Source organism: Phalacrocorax carbo, chromosome 1, assembly GCF_963921805.1.
Source record: "Phalacrocorax carbo chromosome 1, bPhaCar2.1, whole genome shotgun sequence".
Classification (NCBI taxonomy): Eukaryota; Metazoa; Chordata; class Aves; order Suliformes; family Phalacrocoracidae; genus Phalacrocorax; species Phalacrocorax carbo.
The window spans coordinates 81,810,370-81,831,406 of NC_087513.1; the positions used below are offsets into that span (position 1 = coordinate 81,810,370).

Consider the following 21,037-nt stretch of genomic DNA (forward strand, 5'->3'; position numbering starts at 1 on the left):
AGTAGCTCAGAAGTCCTTGGCTCCATTTGTCATTAAAGTACAGTAGATCTCAGATAGAATGTGAGGTGACAGAAGAAAAAAGTTATTCTCATCTGCCTACCTCAAGCAAGTTAAAATTCCTCTTTCCTGAAGAGGCTTCATTGGTTTTGTGGTGGTTTTTTTGTTTGTTTGTTTGCTTGGGGTTTTTTTTATTTGCTTATTTTGTTGTTTTTTTTTTTTTTTTTTGGGGGGGGTGGGGTGTGGGAATTTTTTGTTTTGTTCTGTTTGTTGTTGAGGTTTTGTTGTTGTTGCTTTTTTTTGTTTTGGGCTTTTTTTTTTGTTTGCTGTTGTTTTAGTCCCCTGAGAGTAATATAGCATTAGTAGAAAAAAAGCAGGGATTGAAATACCGTTGTATCCCACTGAATATAAATCTCAAAGCTTTCCTTAAAGGGTCATCACTTATTATTTAAACTGGTCATTATCCTCCTACGTTTTCCCAAAATACAGGTGTATCTGCCCTTTTTGCTTCTACCAATGGTTAAATGATTAGCAGATGCTACTTCTGGGTATTATGCATAAATAACCTTTTTTTATTTTTTCCTTTTTTTTTCCTTCCCTTTCCCCCTCAGAGCTGTGCAACAAACCAATGGATGTTATGTTTCTTCTGGATGGAAGTTCCAATATTGGAGCATCAGAGTTTGAGGAAATGAAAAACTTTGTACAGGCATTCATTAGAAGTGTTGAGATCAGTACGTATCTCTCAACTCAAATGCATAAAGACTCTTCGTGTTATTTTGCTATACAAGACGTAACACCTTCTCAGTATTTTTTGTTTTTATTTTTAAAATGACCCATTCCAATCCCTCAAAAAAATTTTAAGTTTATATTGGGGAAATCAAGCTAGTAAAGCTTTTGGTTGAGATGCTGTTCGGTTTCCTCCTGAACCAAGCACTTCTGGTTCAGGTAAGTAAAGGTGTGACATCTACTTTAGGGAACAGCGTGATGAGGAATATCTAGGACAGCAGCTCTGATGAGCACTTCCCTTTATACTGTACTGGACATAAGTGTGTGTGCCAAACAGGCAAAGAGGTGCCTGTCAGAGGATGGAGATTTAGCTGAACTGTTATTCTGTGGCCAAAAAAGCAAAAATACATGTTGGGTTTTGGCTCAGTTCTGAATTAGGTTCAATAGACTTGAAAATAATAGTTCAGTTCTGGTTCAAGACAGAATGGATAATTCAGAGGGTTTTTGGTTCACGTTTGGTCCAGCTGCAGGATTTTGGTCTTTGGAATGGGCATTTCTGGCTCTGACCGGCGTTTTTGTCTAACTTCAGGTGCTAGAACTGAATTTAAGATTTATTTCCTGAACTGTGTTGGATGATAGACACTTTTTGGGACTGCTAGACTCACTGAGCTTGCGGAGTATGTAGTGATGGGAAGAACACCTCTAGTTAGGTCACTGAGCCCAGGTATTACCAGTGCAGCCACCCTGGCAGATTGCCACATATCCTGCACATGCATGAAGGGACCATGGGGCACATGTAGTAAATCAGGACATTGTGTGCCCTTGTACCAACTCTGCCCACTTGGCAGGGGCTGCACAGGATCCTGCATTCTCCTAGTAACACTTGTATTAACAAACCTGGGGTTTTGATCAGAATTACACTTTTTCAATTCAGCATTCAACCATTTCCGTGAGGCAACTACCATTGCTGCTGGTGTTTTGCCGCTGGCCATTGATATGTTTGTATTATATCTGTGCTTCCAAAGTGGTGATTACGAGCACTTTTACTCATAGAGGAAAAGTATAGCATTTCTGTACGTCTAGAATAACTTAGATTTTTTTTTAGACATCGTACATGGAAGACACTCTGTTTCTGAAAATTGTGTACATGCAAGATATAGAGAAGCAAGCCAAGTCAAATAAACACAATCTAAATAAAACAATTAAGGCAATTTATTTTAGCCTAGCTGTTTTCCTTATCTTTGAAGACTGTAATGGCAAATGTTACATCACTAACAACATGACAATAATAATGTAGCTATGAAATGGCTCCTCACTAGGACCTTGATTTTAAAATCCTTAGGAAGACTGCAGACAAATTGTGAAGTGTAGTGAGCAGACAATATTCAGATCAATACAGGGCTGCAACTTTTGTGTACATGAAATTACAATTATTATTAACTTCATTTAAAAATATTTTACAAAGCATTGATACAAGAATAATATGCTATATACATAAGTGTCTTCAGTATACAGTAGAAGTCCTTCTAAGACCATGAGGAGAGGTACAGATGATCATTATAAACAATGTATTCACAGAATCACAGACTGGAAGGGACCTCAGGGAGCATCTAGTCCAACCTTTCTAGGAAGAGCACAGTCTAGACAAGATGGCCCAGCACCCTGTCCAGCTGAGTCTTAAAAGGGTCCAATGTGGCCGAGTCAACCACTTCCCTGGGGAGACTATTCCAATGGTTGACTGTCCTCACTGTGAAAAAGTTTCTTCTCATGAATTGCCCAGTTCAATTCTGCAAGTCTGATATTTATTAACTTCTTATATCAACCTTCTGTTAATAGTTTTATTCATACTTCTTACATAATGCGTAACAGAACTAGGATGTCAGAGAACAGCAAAACTTGCTATTTCTCTTCATTCCCCTTTGCAGGTCATGCTCCTTGGGTGTACTGTGTCCTATGCTGCAGCCTGATGCATGCCACTCAAGTATTGCATGATGGAGGGGAAATTTGCATGACATAGTCATTCGGGGGAGCATGGACAATCATACAAATGGGGCAGCAAACTACTCCCTTTGCGAAACTATGTGCACATTAAAAAAGGGATGTTTAGACAATTTTAAAATGGAAAAGCAATAAGATTTGGAGATCAGTAAACTGAAATTCTCCCATCATGGTCAAACTGATCTGAGGTAAAATACTGCTTGCTGATGCCTGACAGAAAAGCAACTGTTGCCAGCAATACTTGCATATTTTTTTCCCCTGGGAAGAGTTCAGTTTGATCTTCTGATTGAAAATGCAGCTTTAACACTCTGATGGAAAATTGCCGTCCAGTTGTGCTTAATGTAAAACACAACCACAATGTATCCTTTAGATTTTTTAAAAGACATTCATTTGCACTGCTTAAAATGTTTATTTTCTGCTTTCTGCTTCAGGCAATACTTCAATTCATGTGTCAGTTCTCCAGTATGCCAGGGAAAATAATCTAGAAATTTCATGGAATATGCCTCAAGAGACTGAAAACCTTGTAGAGATGGTGCACTCAATTCAACAAAGGGAGCAAGGTCCTACCAGACTCGGTGAGTAATTATGTGGATGTTGATGTTTAAACAAGTGGAAAAACCCCAGAAATTCTAAATACAGTCTAGCCTTAACCACCAATTCTTGTCAGTGCTATTGTGGTAGTGTTATGCAGAAGGACTGTCAGGTTTTTTTAGTTCACTCATCTCTTTACTACGTGTACATTCCTTGGTAAAAATTCAATTTTCTCTTTTAAAATGTAACCGAGAGTTACTCAGATTAGTATTTATCCTAATGTATTTTGGAAGGAAGAAGACCAGTCTCTTTTTAGCCTTGAAGTGATTCTCAGGATTTGCATTCACTATCTTTCAAGCAAACAAAACATAATTAAGAAGTGAAGACTCTGATCGTTAACCTTTCGGCATGAATTAGTTGATTAGACATTTAGCAGCAGAACTGCTTATGTGACTTCAATAGCTGTCCTCGCCAGATGTTTGTTACTCTGTGCTGAACCAGTGTAACTGATCTGGTTGAAAAATAACTTAGAAAAACAGTAGTTATATTCTGAGTGGTTCAGGTCCTCATCCAAGTTGCCATGCTGGTCCCACAAGGACTTGGGCTGGCACAAGGCTGGGGATGGTGCCAGGGAGCAATGATCACCTAAGGCGGCACCTTAGCTGAAGAGTTACTTGTGAAACATTATCTTCTGTTCCAGACAACTGCATCCTGAAAAACATCTCCACTTCAATTTTCACGTGCTAAAACATAACACAGATTTCCCACTGTGTCTATGGAAATTCAGTACACACATATGTATCAGTTGTAGGGTTCAGCACAAAAAATGATTCTCCTACAGCATATCTGATCTTTCGTCAGATACCCTGAGAATTTTGTTCTTCTGGACTGGAACCACATTTGCTCTGGCAGCCGCCTAGCATTAGGGTCCTATAAGACTAGAGGAGTACACAGAATTTTAGGGTCTTTGGCCTACTTCAGACTGTAAAGAGTTATTGGTACAGAAAAGTGAGAAATAAAACCTGACTTCCATAGTTCGCAGGAGGATTAGCCATGATTGCTTTCTCAGCCTGGAGAAATAAAAATACCAGATGGCTGATGAGACTTCTATAGGCTCATTGTGGGATAAATTGTTACGTACAAATAGATAAGTTTCATGAAGCCTTCCATGTAATGTGTATAGAAAGCCACACTGAACTGCAGGATAAACAGAGAAAACATGGCCTTTGGGAAATGAAAGGGGAGAGGCAGCCACATGACATACTCGTTAGTGATTTGTTTATGTCTCATTGGAAAATGCTCAGAGACCATGATGAGGGATGTGGTATAATGAACCAAAATGGAATAGAGCAGAAGTAGTTCCTCCCAAATGAAGTAATGAAAATAAGTCACTGTGGTCCTGTCCTGCACCTTGTAATGTGTGTGAATTTAGCTGACTCTGTAGGAGACTCAGCATCCATGGGAAATGCATGGTCATTCATGTCATTCTGTCTGTGCTCGGCCTCTGGAAATGCAGAGGCTGCTTAAAAAGTGTAGATGGCTCAGTCTGGATGTTGCAGTTCCCCAGGTAACTTTGGAAATATTTTCTAGCCTATGGAGGGCTTCATCAAGATTTACCTATCAAAAATGTCCTTACCATCAGACCAGCGCTGCTTCTTCTCATTTGCACTGGCTTCCCTAAGGTAGAAACATAATCCCGTCTAATCTTTATTCTATCTTTGCTGATCCAAATCATCCTATTTCTGTCAAAAAAGCTATACACGCAGAGAGCAACTGTAGGCTCTGTTGGCATCACTGCAAAAGTCTTACTGCATAAAGCCTTCCCTTTTCCGTTTCATTTAACGATAAGGGAACTCCAGGAGACAGCTACATTTTATTAGTAAATAATGAAAAACTACAGAATATTTGATGGCACAGGCAGAACAAAAAAAAGAGCAGCCTATACCACAAAGCTTTCCCATGCTTATGCAATAAGATAATATCATGCAAATTTTGGCTCAGGTAGCCTACTGAGAAGAAGCTCTGGGGATATTCAGACATAATGAAATTGTGTACAACTTCACCTAAGAAATTAAAAAGGTACTCGTAAGGAAGAGCTAACTGTATAAGCCCTCATTCAGCTAGAACAGTGATCTATGCAAGAGAACTGAGAATCACAAAAACATGCTTGTGTTCAGAATTCCTGAGTATTAGGAGTATCGTAGGGAACACAGTGATCAGCCCGGACAGTAAATACTGCTTAATGCTTTATCAAACCATACTTTTGCTTCCTTATACCTGTACTGAAAGTAGCTCAGTTAGGCTGATGTTTTCCATGCCTATTGCCTGCCTCAGACTCAAAATTTGGAGGAGGTATGATCTATGTGGCTCAACTGTATTAAAAGCATTGTTAGGGAAAGAAATGTGTGGTTCCCCCCACCTCCTTTAGGAAAAAAAATCTTAAACATTTTTACTGAACCTTTCTGTAGTTATTAACATATTTGAATAGCAGCATTTCAGCTTTGCTTGTCATGATTAAGAAAAGGCATAAATGTTTCCTTTCTAAACCCGCATTGTGGTTCAGGAAGCAAAGTCCCACCATAGCACTTTTCTTTATTCAGATCTCTGCCCTGAGTGATGCAGTCTATGCAGAATTTTCAGAATCTACCTCCCCATCACCCACCCAAGGCCATGGTTTTGCCAGCAGCTGCCCTGATCTAAGGACTTTGATCCATTGAAACACAAAGGTCTTCTCCGCTTGCTTTCCCACTACTGTTTCTGAATTGGTAGTGTCAGCTGCTTTCTTAAGCTAGCTTTGGGTGCCTATTACTCCCTGAGCTATTTTAATTCACTGTCCTGGCAGTTTTTTTGTTTGTTTGTTTGTTTGCTTGCTTGTTTTATTAGTTCATTTCTTACAAGGTTCATGAGTTGAATGTGGTCCTGGTAGAGCCCAGGGTCATGAGAACCCCTTGGTGGTATGAGAGATGCAGGATTTCTGACCTGCAGAGCCAGGAAAGCAGAGGAGAGGTTTGGGGGCTTCATAGCTGCCTCCCTTCAGTGCTGGTGGGCTGTTGGACTGATGAATCTGTGCTGTGCATGAAGAGTACAGCCATTCTGTTAATTGGCATGCATTAATGCGAGCATATCAATGTGCTAAGAATTGACTATTTAAAGCATTGATCTGTGGGATTAATCTGCTATAGCTATTTTGTTTCAAGATTAAAATAATCTGCTAGTTTCAGTTAAAAAGAAATGCAATTTAATGTCTAGTCAAGATCCTAAATTAAGATATAAATACCAGCTTCAGGATTATCATCATGAAGGGTTGTTCCTGATCGCACAAGTTCTTAGTTAAATAGATGCACTCTGGACTGACTTTCCATGGGCTTCCTAGCCTGTGGCTTTTTCTCTACTTCTTCAAGTGCTGAGGAGCCATTTCTTTTTTGCTTCTTTCCCAGGCAGCTTTTGGTACTTGTGGGTGATTAAGACCTCTTGTATTAGTTTCTCTTTTTTGGTCAAGATGTTGCAGAAGTGTTAGTGAAACCACTGAGGCCACTTAAGGCGCAGATTCAAAAGTTCCCAGCAGGAACCTCCGCCTAGCTGGAATCCCCCATCTGTCACAACTCCACAGATCCTCACAGGGGTTTTACATTTTATTCCTCTTTTCAGACAAAATTAAAGAAAATAATTGTAAAGGTTGCTTTTAAGCAGTTTCTGCTTTCTCTGAGGCACCCACTAAACAATTAAATGTCTGTTTGTTGGTTTATTTCCCTCTAGATTGGCATATTCTGGGATGAACCACGTTTTTTTATTTCTTGGATGTATTTCAAACATTTCTAGGGCACCTTGTGCTCTTTCAGTTCATTCCATGGTGTTCATAATTGCTCCCAATCTAATATATGTGATTCAGATTAGCATGCCTTTTTACAAGTTTTTCTTCCTTTATCCAAATCATTAATGAAATTATTAATAAGGGAGAATCTGGTGTAATTCCCTTTAGACTCCCAGTAAACACCTCCAACCCTTCTCAACAGATTGTCTTTTGTCCTTAAAGCTTTTTTATGTCCATTTAATCAGCTTTCAGTCCTTGCAGGAACCTCTACATGAACCATTCTGAATTATTACTTCAGAATATGTTTCTGGCTTGAATGTGCATCGGATAATATAAAAAAATATATCCAGCTAATTAGCCTTTTTTTGGATAGACACGTTAAAGGCAACCAGTTCTTATAAAGCCTTTTCTGACTATCAGAAGTTTGACATCAAATGTTTATAGTCTTAGTGGAAAGAAGACTGTGCAGTGATGCCATTCCTTCTCCATTTTTTCCCCTGTCTTTGTAGGATACCTTCTGTTGCTTTTACTTTAATAATTATTCCATACATGACTTCTGTTTTGTATTTTGTAGCGTAGTCAGGAGTGTGTCAGTACTGAAAGATGGGGAGAAAGTGCCATGCTGTGGTGGCAGCCTTTGGAAAGACCAACTTGCCCTTTCTGAAGTGACCATATAGATCAATATTTTTAAATTTTTTTTTCTTTTTATTCATTTATGTTTCTTCTTGGACATGGCCAGTGACCAACAATCAGATCCTACTGACTGAGCTGAAATGCTGCTTGAGGGCTCAGTGCTCCTGCGAGCTAGGCCTTTATATTCAGTTAACAAGATAAACGTTTAGACGGTCAAATTTGGGAAGGGAATGTGTATGTGTGAAATTAATTGTGGCCTTTATGCCTGTCAGGACCAGCATAAGTATGACATGTTAGGAGGCCACAGGAGAAGAGAGGGCAGGAGGTCAGGGACAGATGACCAGATGCCCATTCCCCATCATGTCCACTGTCTTTGGGAACAAATTTTTTTGTTGTGTGTCATGCTGCTCTCAGTTCGGTTGTTCTCTTGTATGTGATGGAGGCTTTTGGATTTGAGACTTCCATCTTGATTTCTTATGGGTTGTATGTCTAATGCCTAAAATACATGTTTAGTATAGAAGTCGTTCTGCTTCCAAAGACTTCCAAAGATTTGTTGTCTTTTTTTTTTTTTTTTGATAGCACATTGTATATGTGAGAAATAGAAGCCATAGTTAACAATAACACATGAGACTAATATAATTTACTCCTATGTTCAGAATGCTGGAACAAGTTGGCTGTGAGTCCAGGCTTAGGGTCACCTGCACACACAGAGAAAATCCTTCAAAATGTGTAACCCTTAGCCCATAGCAAACCTCCCATTCACTTCACTGGAGCTTATGTGATGCCCCTTGTCAATGCCAGCAAATGATATTTTGGCCACTGTTAGAAAAAGTTTTGTTGTTTTTATGGAGCAGGATTTATGGTTTTTTCTAGTAGTATTTGGGTTTTCTCTAGGGTCCGTCACTAAAAGGAATAGCTGATGGTGTGGTTCCATACAGCTAAACAGACTGAAGAGCTAGCTGCTGCAGAAGGGCCCGGCCCCGGCCCCCTGACAGCTCACTGATGCACACTTGCACTGCCTTCCTTCTGCAGGAAGGGATGTGCATTGGGCCTTCAGTGAGCTGAGGGAAGGGACAGATTGACTGAAAATGATGGTTTTTTTTGTTGTTGTTGTTTTTTTTAGAACAGTTATTTTTCAGACATGATGAGTTTTCTGAGGCAGCTGGCTGCGCTGCCCGGTGGGCAGCAGTGCTGACTGCAGGGGACAGGGAAGGCATGCCCAGCTGGTGCACTTGGAGGAGTGGACCCTTCCGTCTGCCAGCAGCTTGCTACGGCTCTAAGGCAGCCAGAGATGCATTTGCAATGTATGTAGATATGTCAGCGCAAGCAGTAGTGGTGCCAGCAGCAGCAGTGGCCCAGATGTCAGCCACTGAAGGCCTGTACAAGACCCAAGGTGGTCTCATAACAACTGAAGCCAGTGTGATTCAGACATGGCCATTTTAAAGCTGTTATAATTACATGCAAGATGCTGCACACTCTTCTTTCAGTCTTAATATAGCCTTGTGCTTAGAGATATTTATTTCAATGTAAACATTTTAAATTTCCTTTATTGGTATGAAAACGGCAGATTACTGCTACGTTGCAGTGTAGTAGTAAGAAAATATTCAGTTGGTTCGTTTATTAGCAGTCAATATTTTTTATTATGGCCTTTGAGGGGTTTGTTATTAACCGCCCTGGTGACATGTAGAGACAAACAGCTGAGAAGTGGCAGCTTCCTTCTTGGGATGGTGACTTTCTGAATCCCTCTAGCAGGACGAAAGTGTTCATTTGATCATGCCTTCAGACACCTGGCTTTTCTCTCTAGAGCTGGCTTCAAACTGAGGGGAGAAATCCAAAGAGTTTTAGTTCACTAAAACAAATTTTCCATGCATTAAATTGAGTAATTGTTTTTTGGGCACTTTGAAATAGTCCCTAGTTCTATTACAATGGAACTTGATTTTTTTTTATTAGAAAATATACAAATAATGGATTTTCCAGTTTACATATATGTATGGAAGTTTCTGAAAATTTTCAGAATTAATGGGAGAAATTATAATGGAGCTGGAGCAGCTGGTGACCACACCAACCACATGAAAGGGAAAGGGTTGTTAAAGACAGACACAGAAATTCCAAGTACTTTTCACAAACGAATGAAAAATAATTTGTGATTCTTACTGTGTGAAAGTTTAACCTAAAATTTTTGAAAGTTAAAACCTGAAATACTTTTTTAGTAATTGTTCACAGGACAAAAGGGAAATAAGTCAATTTTCTGGCACAGCTACCATCCTGGAGCAATCTCAGGGACTGGGATACCATCATCTTTATTTTCTGTGTTTTGTTTTATCCCTTAGTTATTTATAGCTAACATGCCATCTATTTCTACAGAAGACACAAAGAGTAACTACTGGAAAACAAAACCATTTGTAGCAATGATTGTGAGACAGCTCTATAGGACATGAATTAATACCTGAGGTTAGTTATGTTTTCTCGTCAGGAATAGTAGTTTGTGAAATGGAATTGCCATCATCCAACTAATAATGATGTTTTAAAATATAGTTTGTTGCAAGTAGAAAAACATTCAGAATTTTGAGATTTTCACTGACCAGAAACTGTAAAGTGTTCTCATTTTGTAAATAAAATAGAATTCAGAATTAAAGTGGGAATGAAAATCTCATGAGAAGAACAGAATGAATCTGCACTGTTGGAAGAACTAATTAAAAGATAATCATTACATATCAAGAAACAAAAGAGAAACATCCCATCTTGTTCTTAAATACTGTTGAAAGCTTTCTGTTGATTTTTCTCTCGTATGGTTTTTTTTTTTTTCCCTTCTGATTGTAATTGACATTTTCGAAAAGCATTTGGATTTAAACAAACATGCATCCTTCTATTTGAAAATTACTGCTTGGAAAAATATGTGACCCTCTCTAGACAAGAGATTGTTAGTGGAGGTAACGGCGCATGATAGATGGAAGCATTAGGAGAAGCTCCTCTGGATCCTGTTCCCGTGGACAGGGCCTGGTGACAGTGACTGGTGGGTCCCAGCTCTACTCTGTAGTTATGGGCATCTCTGTGGAGAGATGACGCATGAAGATGAGGCTAATGCTCTGGGAAGGAAATAGAGATAATGGGCTAACAGGGAAGATGATGTGGCTGGATAATGTGGGAAGGGGATACAAGACTGTCAGTATTGTATTGTATGTATTGTATGTATATGTATTGTATCGTATTGTAAGGTGTATAAGACAACAGGAAAGGCTGGGGAAAGCAATGGCATTTGACAAGGAAATGTCACCTCCAAACCAGTACTGTGGAAAAGGAGCTATTTCGGCTCAGGTGTGCCAAGGTATTCTGGTAGTGTGGTGGTGAATTATCTATGATCTGGCTTCCAGTATTTTACAAATGTGTGTATTATTTACAATTGTTCAGTGAATTCCTCAGGCAATCGTATTTCTGCTCCACAGTTCTTCCAGATGACTCAGAGGAACTAGTCTTTCAGGTATTTACTATTCACCATTCACTGTTTGCCCTGAATGTCACATCAATCATACGGTATCATTTCTGCTTCCTGACCTGATAACTTCCAAGCCCAAAGGAGCTTTTAAGAAAGCTGCATATCATCATTCCCAGTATAAATATTTGTGTAAATACACAATCTAAATACAAGTATTAGCAAAGTACTCTCGTGCTAAGATTGTGATTTCAAACAAAAATTTGCCTGAGTGTTCACAGATGTTAAATGAAAGGGCAGCAGCCACCCATTTAAGCCAGTTCTGTGATATGGTAGCTAAGGTAGAGTTTCTTTGTGTTTTCTGGGGTTTGGTGATTTGTTTTTTAGTTTTGTTTTGTTTATTATGGATTGGCCAGATACATTATGAGTTAGTCTGAGTCTAGATTTCAGAAAGTTTGCTAGTGGTAGAGATGCAAGATATGCTTTTCACACCCATAGAAAAAGTTGACCAAATTAAGGAAGGACTAGATCTTCTCTGGGAGCTGAGCAACTTGTGTGCCCAGTTCAGGATGGTATGACGTTGTAGATCAGATAGCCACTGGATGTCACTGTTGTACTGCAATTGGGAAATAGGTACATATTCTACAAGATCTTTCCTTTTGTGTAACGCAATGGTAATACTTCTGGAAAAGGTAACTACTAAAGTAAAGAGTGTAACTGTCCTTGTGGCTAAGGAAAGGTAGTAAAATTCCCATTACTTCAGCAATTGGGGAGCCAAGGACGGTCTGCCTGTGTTGGGCCATATTAATAGTGATGGTATATTCATAATAGCTGAGATCTTTCATATAGCAGCAATAAAGCAGATACTAAAAGTCCTTTAAGAATAAGTATTTTCCAGTACTGTATAACCTACTAATACAAAGTAAGATTTCGTTTTATACCATAGCCTCCTATGAGTTTTCTATCATCTCTCTCATTTATATCTCATTTCTTCTTAGGAAAAGCCATTGATTTTGTAGTTCAGAATGCAATGTCGGAATCCCATGGGGGGAGACCCAGTGCATCAAAGGTCGCAATAGTTATCGTGTCGGGGAGATCAGAAGACACTGTGGAGGCTGCTGCACTTTCTGCAAGAACGAACAGTAAATCTTGTCTTTCTGTCACTTTTTTAAGCAGAGTTGTTGCTTTTTAAGTAATGCACTAGAACGAAGGATGAAGAATCAAGGCACTAGTATGTTTTTATAAGTTCAAGACTTACTGTGTATAAAGTTCTGGTAAGAAATAGTCCTGAAAAAAACATGCCTAATGTAGATGCCTTTGAATTACTGGTAGATTCAAGACCAATCTGCAGTTTAAACTGAACAGCTTCCATAGGCTTCACAAATCAGTGTCATTTCATTTTCCAAGGCCCTGTGGATAGACAGGGATGACAGAAATGTTATCTAACATTATAAATTCAGTACTGTTGCAGTAGAGTGCATTTTGAAATGTTCTCTGTAATAATAATAAATAGAGAGAAGATTTCATCAGAATCTGCACTAACCTATACAGGAATATGCTTTTGGTATCAATGTGTGCTGCATGATGTTCTTTGGAGTTTTTTGGCTGTAGTCTCTGTACCTCAGCTTCCTCAGGTGTTCAACTGAGGAACAGTAACTTCCTTCGTAGATTGCTTTGGGAGCTATTGAATAAGGCATGGACTAACAACTATTATTTTTTAATTAAATGGCTTGAAAATAATCCAATTGCCATGTAACTGAAGAAAGAAAACAACATATTGAGATTCTTTACATTTGAAAAAAAAAGTGAAGATGTTGTCATTAAGTCTGCAGCTGTGTTTTGTTGACCATGTATGATCTTATGCTTGGGACTAATAGAGCTCATCTTAGCTAACACTGTGATTAGAGCATCACCATTTCTGCCCTTAATTGCCTTTAGCCTAAGTGGAGGGAGTGATGCAAGTAATACATGAAAATTAACTGTGGAATTTTTTTTTTTCCCAGTTATTCTTTTTAAGAAGCAAATGAAAAAAATACAACAGTAAAGATCTCCTCCTGTGCACTGCCCATTTAAAACCTTTTCTTCTCTTTTCGTAGGGGTATCCCTGTTTCCAATTGGGGTTGGGAACACATATGATGAAGAGCAACTGAGGACTTTGACTGGGCCATCAGCTGCTAACAGAATCATGAAGCTTCAGAATTTTGAAGACTTATCCACTATGATCACATTGAATAGTGAATTTATCAAAAAAGTCTGCATGGGTAAGTCCAATATAGTTGTAGCCTCGCAACAGTAGCAAAACTGAAAAATCGAAATGCCAAAACCAGAATGATTTTTCTTTGCTTGAGAGGTCAGCCCAATGTTTCTTTGTTAGTGTTTCACTGACAATCATCAAAAATGCTAACCTAGATCACCACCATCACTTAGGTGTAATACAAAATCTGAGCCCTTTCAGTATGTAGCCAACTGCTATTCTAATCAGCCAACTTTCAGCAAGATTTTAAAAACTGCTTAGGCCTGAATTTTCAAGCTATCATCTTATTAATAATCAGGGCTGGTCATTAACTGAAGGACACCAGGAAAGCCCATGCTGTCATGAATGAATGGGGGCATGCTTCAGAAATGTTACAGGTTAGTTGTGGGTAAAGATCTCAAATTACATATTTTTCTGCACAGAACTAAAGATTGTTATGTTTATGTCTACAAAGAATGCAGCCAAAGTGGAAGAAAAGAAAAGAAAAAAAAAGAATAAGAAAGAATTAACTTTTCCAGGAAAAAAAATACTGAAAGAAAAAAGTGAAAATATTTTAAACAAACATTCATTTATTTGTAGATTGCAATGCCCCCCATCTAAGGAAACTTGCTTCAACTCTGACCAGAATTTTACTTCTTTTGCCTCCTTGGTCTGTGTCTATAGATATTTATTGCTCAAATTGTTGTTATTTCTATTACAATAGTATCTACATGTGCTCTCCACAAACCACTGTCTCATCATGTTAGTCATTGCACAGGTTTTTACCAGCTTTACTAGGGCTTAGTTACGTCTCCATTAAAATAAGTGGACTTTTTTTGCAGAGCCAAGTACCACTAAGAATGAGGAAGTTGCAGAGTGTGCACAGTCCAGCTTAGAGATATCCGATCAGTCTCCACTGGGATCACTTCTGGCATTTTAAAATCTCTCCAGAGCATCAAACAGCTGCCATTTTCTAGATTTAAACAGCTGCCATTTTCTTTCTTTTCTTTTAAAATAAGCTTTTCAAGATGCATTTCCTTTCCTCACACTGTAAAATATGTGATTTTCTTGCCCTAAATTACATTGATCCAAGATATAGGATGGGGAGCAGAAATTTGAAACTAGTAACTATTTTCTTATTGCAATCTGTGCTATAACCTATTGGTACTAGAGGTGAAAGCTTCATATTTTTATGAAACGTACATCCAGCTTTTCCAACAGCACAAAGCATATGCTCAAAAACTTGAATGATTGTTATCTTACAGTAGACACCTAAATCTGAAAAATGTAGCTCTCCCTTTTGCTGATGGCAAAGCCTTTGCTATGGGGTGGAAAACGATAATCTTCTTGGTTTGGTTTGTTTTGGTTTGGTTTGTTTTATTTAAGTTTCTTACAATCTGTAAAGTGTAGTTTTCCCCTCCAGACTCATAGAGTTGGATTTTTTTGTATGGAGGGAGTATTACTTTATGTGTGGAAGTGTACCAAGAATAATGCTATTAAAAAGGTTTAAAAGATTTCCTAAATGCTTTCAAAATACATTACTTGTCCTGGAGAAGACAAAGCATAGAAAGTATATATGCTAGCATAGTATAGTATTATATAAAGAGTTTGCTAGTCAGTGTTTTAATTTCCTAGACATGTGCTTATCACACCGTCATACCATAGTACTCATATGAAATTACTTTCCATATATCTTTAGGTGTGTTATGAGAGCACATAAACACAGAAACTGCAATTCAGTGGGTACCTTGTGACCATCTGATTATATAAAAAACTGCCCATCACAGTAATGCCTGAAAGCAATGAAACTGAATTCAAGTATTCTTATTGCAGCTATTTTCATACTTACGCATTTATCTTTCTGCATTTAATAAATGTGTGTGCATGGGTGTGTAAATTCTCCTTACCTGCTAGTTAGCAGAAATATTCTCAGTTCAACACAAGATTCAGAGGTAAGGCTGGACCCTGCCTCAGTGCTAAAGCAATGATCTTTTAAGAACCATTTGGGCAGAGCTTGTATGCCAGTAAAAAGAGTGCTGTAGAATTACAACGTACCTATTACTCACAGGGTATTTTGGGACCAATGTCACTGCAGAAGTCAGGTAATGCTAGAAGTAACAAAGTTTATGCGTTCTTTGACGACTTCTTGTACAGTTTGGACAAATGCCTGCAGTATTCTGGTAGGGGTTCTCACGTTCTAACACACAAAAAAACCCCCCTTCTTATAGCCTAAGTTGCATTTAAGTAAGCAATCTGTATGTGAGGGAGTGAGATGACTAAAAGATGTCTGTTTCCCTTTCAGACCCTGTCAGAGAATGTATAGATGAGGATGGAAACAAAAAGAAAGTAAGTGTATTACCTGGGTCACCCATCTGGCTTTCAAGTTACAAAGTTCATGCAGGACCATGAATATCTTCATAGATAATCTGAAACAAAAAGTGCTGGACAATATTAGATATTATGAACTATTTTGGAGGAGGAAAATGTTGGCTTTTGAACTGATGGGATAACTTTGCACACAAAGGTGACTTCCTCTGACAACATCTGATATTGCAGTGTAAATATTATTGAAGGCAGTACAGAGCCAAAACTGGTGACAGTGTGTGCCTTCCCTGGCAAAGAAAAATATATTTCCATCTGCTGGTGGAAGAACTTCTGGGAAAGCTAGACATGGCTAAAATAAAGTTACATGTATATGGGGAGGCAATCTCATTGTCGAGACCCTCTTCTCCTAAAAATACAAGTACTTTGTCCCTGTGAAAATATTATAGGAAGATAATGATTGTGTGATAGTCATCTCTCTAGGGAAACCATCTCTTAAGTAATGAAATCAAAGTTCTTAGTGTTCATTTGCAGTAAAGCTTTTATTATTCCTGAGTAAATGCTCAGAAATGTTAGTAAACCCGTCTAATCTCTCAAAAGTGATCTGCTCTAAGAAAGGAATGATATAGAGATTATAAATGGTTCCCTTCCTTCATCTCAGGTGAAATGGCAAAGGTTTTGAGTGTATATGATACTTCATGCACTGAAAAATATTAGCATAAGCTTGTTATGCATTTTCTTGTAGGGGTCAGTTATGAGTTCTACCCTAGGATTTATCTTGAATTTTCAGTAGATTAAAAATGTTCCTTTGATTTCCGCCCCCCCCCACTTGTGAAGACATGACCATGACACTGTAGGAAGGATGTGGTTAAGAAAGACATGCTTATGAATTGTCTAGACAAAGGAAATATGCTTATATCAAAGCTGCCTGAAACAGCCTCGGTCAGCTGGTCAGAACACAGAAAGGCTTTAGCTAGATCAGATGCTAAGTATAACCTGGTGTCTTTGAGGTAGACGACCTAATTAAGAAGAACACAACAAACAAAAACTAAACCTGAAATACTTTCTTAATTAAAACAAAAAAATTCAGATTCTTGTTGTTTATTCATTTGAATTGCATGTGTACAGGCCTCTGGGCTCCTAGAAGCAGACACAGATACATGTGCATAAGTGCTGGGAAGCCTAAACTTGAATTTCAGACATGTCAGGTTTCATTTTTTGGGTGATAAACTCAAAGCACAATTTCCGTTCTGACTAAAATGCTTTTGGAAGAAAAGAGGCCAGGCTTCAGTCCATATAAAAATGAACCACACTTTCAAATGGTAGCCTTTAGGGGGATTTTGTGTTACCTCTTCTGTGAGCCAGAAAAACTGGGTTTTAGAAGACAGTGCCAACATGGTAGCCATTGCCTTTTGGAGCAGGTTGTTGAGCATCCTGTGGTGCCTACAGGACACCATGGAATTGTTCTACCTTTGGTGTTCAGCACCCACACTCTGAACATCTCTGCTGCCTCATGGGCAGTACTGTGCCATTGTTGGCCTGTTACCCTCTCCCAGCATAGCCCACAAATCCACAGGGATGAAGAATCAAGCCTCCTTCCTAATTCAGATAACACAGGCTGTTACATAGGATCCGTAATATTTCAAGCGTTACTCAGGGAGTTACTGCAGGAGGTTCAGTTCCCCAAGAGGGATGTCTGTCATGCACCTGGAAATTGTGGGAACTGTTTCCTTGCAGTTTGCAAGGAAATCAGAGTTCTCGGGATCAAAAATCTCAGTCTAAATCCTATCAGTATCATGCATGATAATATTTGTTACTTTTTTGTTGTTGTTGTTTTTATTACATCTTCCTTCAACAGTCATTTCCAGGGTAGATTCATGACTAAGGTCACTGCTAGTAGCAGAAGGACAGAAGATCAAATGTGCTAGGTGAGGCCAAAAATCCATCCAAACCCCTGTATTATGTGGCCAAAAATAGAAGTCAGGGAAGAATGTAAGTAAGTATGTATGAAAATTCCCTGAACTGTCCTAGCCTTGAACAATTTGTGACTCAGGGGCACCCTGAGCTGTGAGTAGTACCTTTTTGTGTTTGATAGTGCTCAATAGTTTTCTCCTCCATGAATTTGTTCAGTCATTCTTTGAATCCACATAAATTTTTAGAACTCATCATATCCAGTGGCAAGGAGTTCAAATAGCACTGAATACAGACTGTGTAAAGAACCACATAGTTGAACTTGCCAGCTGACAGAATATGTGAATGATTATAGTACATTAACGTAGTTAATCTACATTAAAAATGTAGATTTTTTAATGTAGTTAATTCTCATCAGTAGTCTTGTTTTGGTGCTTTTAAACAGGCATAAAGGTGGTAATAGAAGTGTAGGTATGTAGGTACTTGTCTTACAACGGTAGCACTTCACGATGAAGTGATCTGTATAGTGACCTGAACTTCTGGTCTATGTATGCCAGTAAAAATCATATTCCTAAGCTAGCAGTTTCTGTAACATGACTTTTCTAGTATTGTTCAGTGCTTGATTTAGAGAAGAACAAACAAACAAACAAAACCCTGGCTAAATTAAAAGGTGCCAGCTGATGAACCCGACTGAGGTATGTGGCTCGCTCTCCTGCAGATGCACAGTAAGAGAAAGAGTGTGTGAGTCCAGGTCTGTAGGTTCAGAGCTCCCTCAGAGAGGAAGTCTGAGGCTTCCTCCGGTGTGCTGGCAGGCTCATCTGTTTCAGCAGACTTATCCTTCTCAATTTAGAGGCCTCTGCTTTTGCTTTCCTTTCTGTCCTATTCTTACTCCTACGTTTTCATATCAGTTGGGATTTAGGCTTTCTTTGTATTCAGAGTCCCTGCGTTTTCCTCTGCACCAGGATTCTTGGCTTTGTTTGTGTCTTTCAAATGATATTTTTGTTTTAATGTGCTGTGCTTTGCTTTTCTTGTCCAGCTCTTAGATGTATTCCTATAGATGTCCTGTTAAGGAGTGAAATAAAAACAATTAAATATGTATGGAAGCCAGACGGTCCTTTGCCAGACTTGCACAGCTGTACATATACCCTTCCAGGTGCTCCACTTTCAGTGAGTTGTAGGCGAGACAACTATAATTAAAAACCATTCTATTTCTTCCTATCTAAATATTTTTTTCTATACTTAAAGCTCCTCACGTTGCTTTTTCACAGCTTCCTCTAGGCTCACAAGCCTGAAAAGTATTAAGCCACTTTCAGGACAACTTCCCTTCTCACAGTCTTGAAACATACAAAGCAGGTCCAGTAGATTAACTTGTATTTAATATGTAATTTTGTTTTGGCTGCAAACTTGGCAGTTCTCTTTTAGACTTGATAGTGTCACGTAGCTCAGAGATACAGAGCAATACTTTCACATCACTGTTCTTGGTTTGCAGAGTAGTGCCAAGAACAGTCTGTGAATTACGCTGTGGCTACCTAGATATTTTGCCACTTTGCTCTTCTCTTTCTTGGGAATGATGGGTAAGCTGAAAAGGAGAGGATGGGAGATAATCTTGCCTGATAGCAATAATCTTTACTTCCCCACGTGTTTCTGCATGTCAATATCAAGAAATGGTATCCAGTTCATAGAAGCACTGCCTCACTTGTTACTAGGTGAGTTCTGGACTCACCTCTGTAGAGATAGGTCTGGAAAGGGCTGTTTCCCACATTTGGGGATATTCTTGGGAATGCAGGCCTCAGGGATGAACACTCTGATTTGAAATTCATTGAGCCTATTTATGGACTGTAGAGCGCTGCAGGACTGGGGCCAGAGAGCTCAGCTTTTTGCAGATATGAATCTTGAGATATTCCAGATTGTGACTGCATCTATTTCTCTGTCATTTAGTAGCATGTAATCCTGGTGCCTTAGAATTTATACTGTCCTTTAGAAGATGAAAATATATTTTACATTTTATTTTTGATTTTACAAAACCACTATGTAAATCTAAAAACGTTAGTATGGTAAAGGAACAATTTCCCTTTGGGAAGGGAGGAACTGCTTTAAAGTTTTGCAGTTGTGGATAATATAACTAGAGTATTCCACGCCTTTCTAGCTTGGAACAAATATTGTTAATTCCTGCTGTGCCATGACCATCTGTGCTCAGAGCTCTTTCTAAAATAATTTTATGGCTTATGAAAATGAAAGGCTTTGACATTTAAAGAAAAGCTAAGGGGAATTCTTTATTGACTATGCTATCCATGCATGCTGTAGGATGTCTAAGCTAACAATAGATGGAGTACCAAATTCTTCATTCTGCTGTAACAAAACATCTCTTATTCTAGGCTATTATCTTTTGCTTGGCATTTCAGAGTCTATTTCTTACAGTGTTGCTAATTTAAACTTTCTCATCCTCATGAAGTCCTTAATACACTGCATTCTATTATTTAATTATCCAAGGCTAATTTGAGTAGCACTGCTGTCAGTGTCACTTTACTTGCTAGCTGTAGGAGCATGGCAGCAGCCAAGTTCTGCATTTTTCTCCCCTCCGCCCATGTTCTTTTCAATTGTTAAATATCCATGTCTCCCTATCTAGCCTGGTGACAAATGGACATTACCGGACCAGTGCCACACTGTGACATGCTTTCCAGGAGATTACACAGTTCTGGAGAGTCACCAAATTAACTGTGAGAGGATGCCAAAACCGGTATGTCACAGCAATCTTCCTGCTGTTAAGATTGAAGAAACTTGTGGCTGCCGATGGATGTGTCCATGTGAGTATCTATCTTTGCATGTACGCCTCTCCCTCCCCATCCCTTGAAATGTTAATAAGAAGTATAATGCTGAATGGAGCTGCTCAGTCATTGTACACATCAAAGTCATCAAAGATGACTGAGGGAGTAATTAATGCTGTACACCAGTTAAACAGCCAGGAGTGTGAGGATCTCACTGAAACCTGGAATGTGTGATGCTACTTGCAAGTTCAGGGCCACTGAGAGCTTATTTTTTACATTAGCATAGCTACAGTGTTTTATCAGAAAATTTCACACTTGATTTCCAAAGCTGTGTGAACTGGGAAGGAGGATGTGTGGAAGAAAACAGAAATTTGTCTCAGCAAGCTGTAAGCAAGTGATCTATTCTTGGTTTACCTCTAGGCTTGAGGGTTTGGCCTGACCTCAATCAAGCACATATATTAAAGAAACAACAACAAAAAAATGCACCCTGCCCCCATAAAACCTCACACTGAGTGAGCAGAAATGGTGAACGCTGTGTGATTAGTGCCTTGGCTGAGATGACAGGAACAGAAATTAAGTCCACCTACCCACTCACATATGCAGGGTTGGAGAGATTCAGCCCTGAGGCTGGTGATCCAGTTATTAAAAAGAGAGGCTCTTTAGGGAAATCCCACATACGC

At 38.9% G+C, this 21,037-nt stretch overlaps 1 protein-coding gene across 1 annotated transcript in view; it reads left to right on the top strand.

Moving 5' to 3' along the window:
* Nucleotides 1–21,037, top strand: part of VWF (von Willebrand factor) — a 140,722-nt gene that overhangs the window by 73,428 nt on the left and 46,257 nt on the right. The window contains exons 29-34 of the mRNA XM_009513179.2: nucleotides 609–728; nucleotides 3,153–3,296; nucleotides 12,125–12,268; nucleotides 13,223–13,387; nucleotides 15,662–15,705; nucleotides 20,219–20,396. Of these exons, the coding sequence (XP_009511474.2) occupies nucleotides 609–728; nucleotides 3,153–3,296; nucleotides 12,125–12,268; nucleotides 13,223–13,387; nucleotides 15,662–15,705; nucleotides 20,219–20,396 (795 nt within the window). The remainder of the gene's footprint in view (nucleotides 1–608; nucleotides 729–3,152; nucleotides 3,297–12,124; nucleotides 12,269–13,222; nucleotides 13,388–15,661; nucleotides 15,706–20,218; nucleotides 20,397–21,037) is intronic.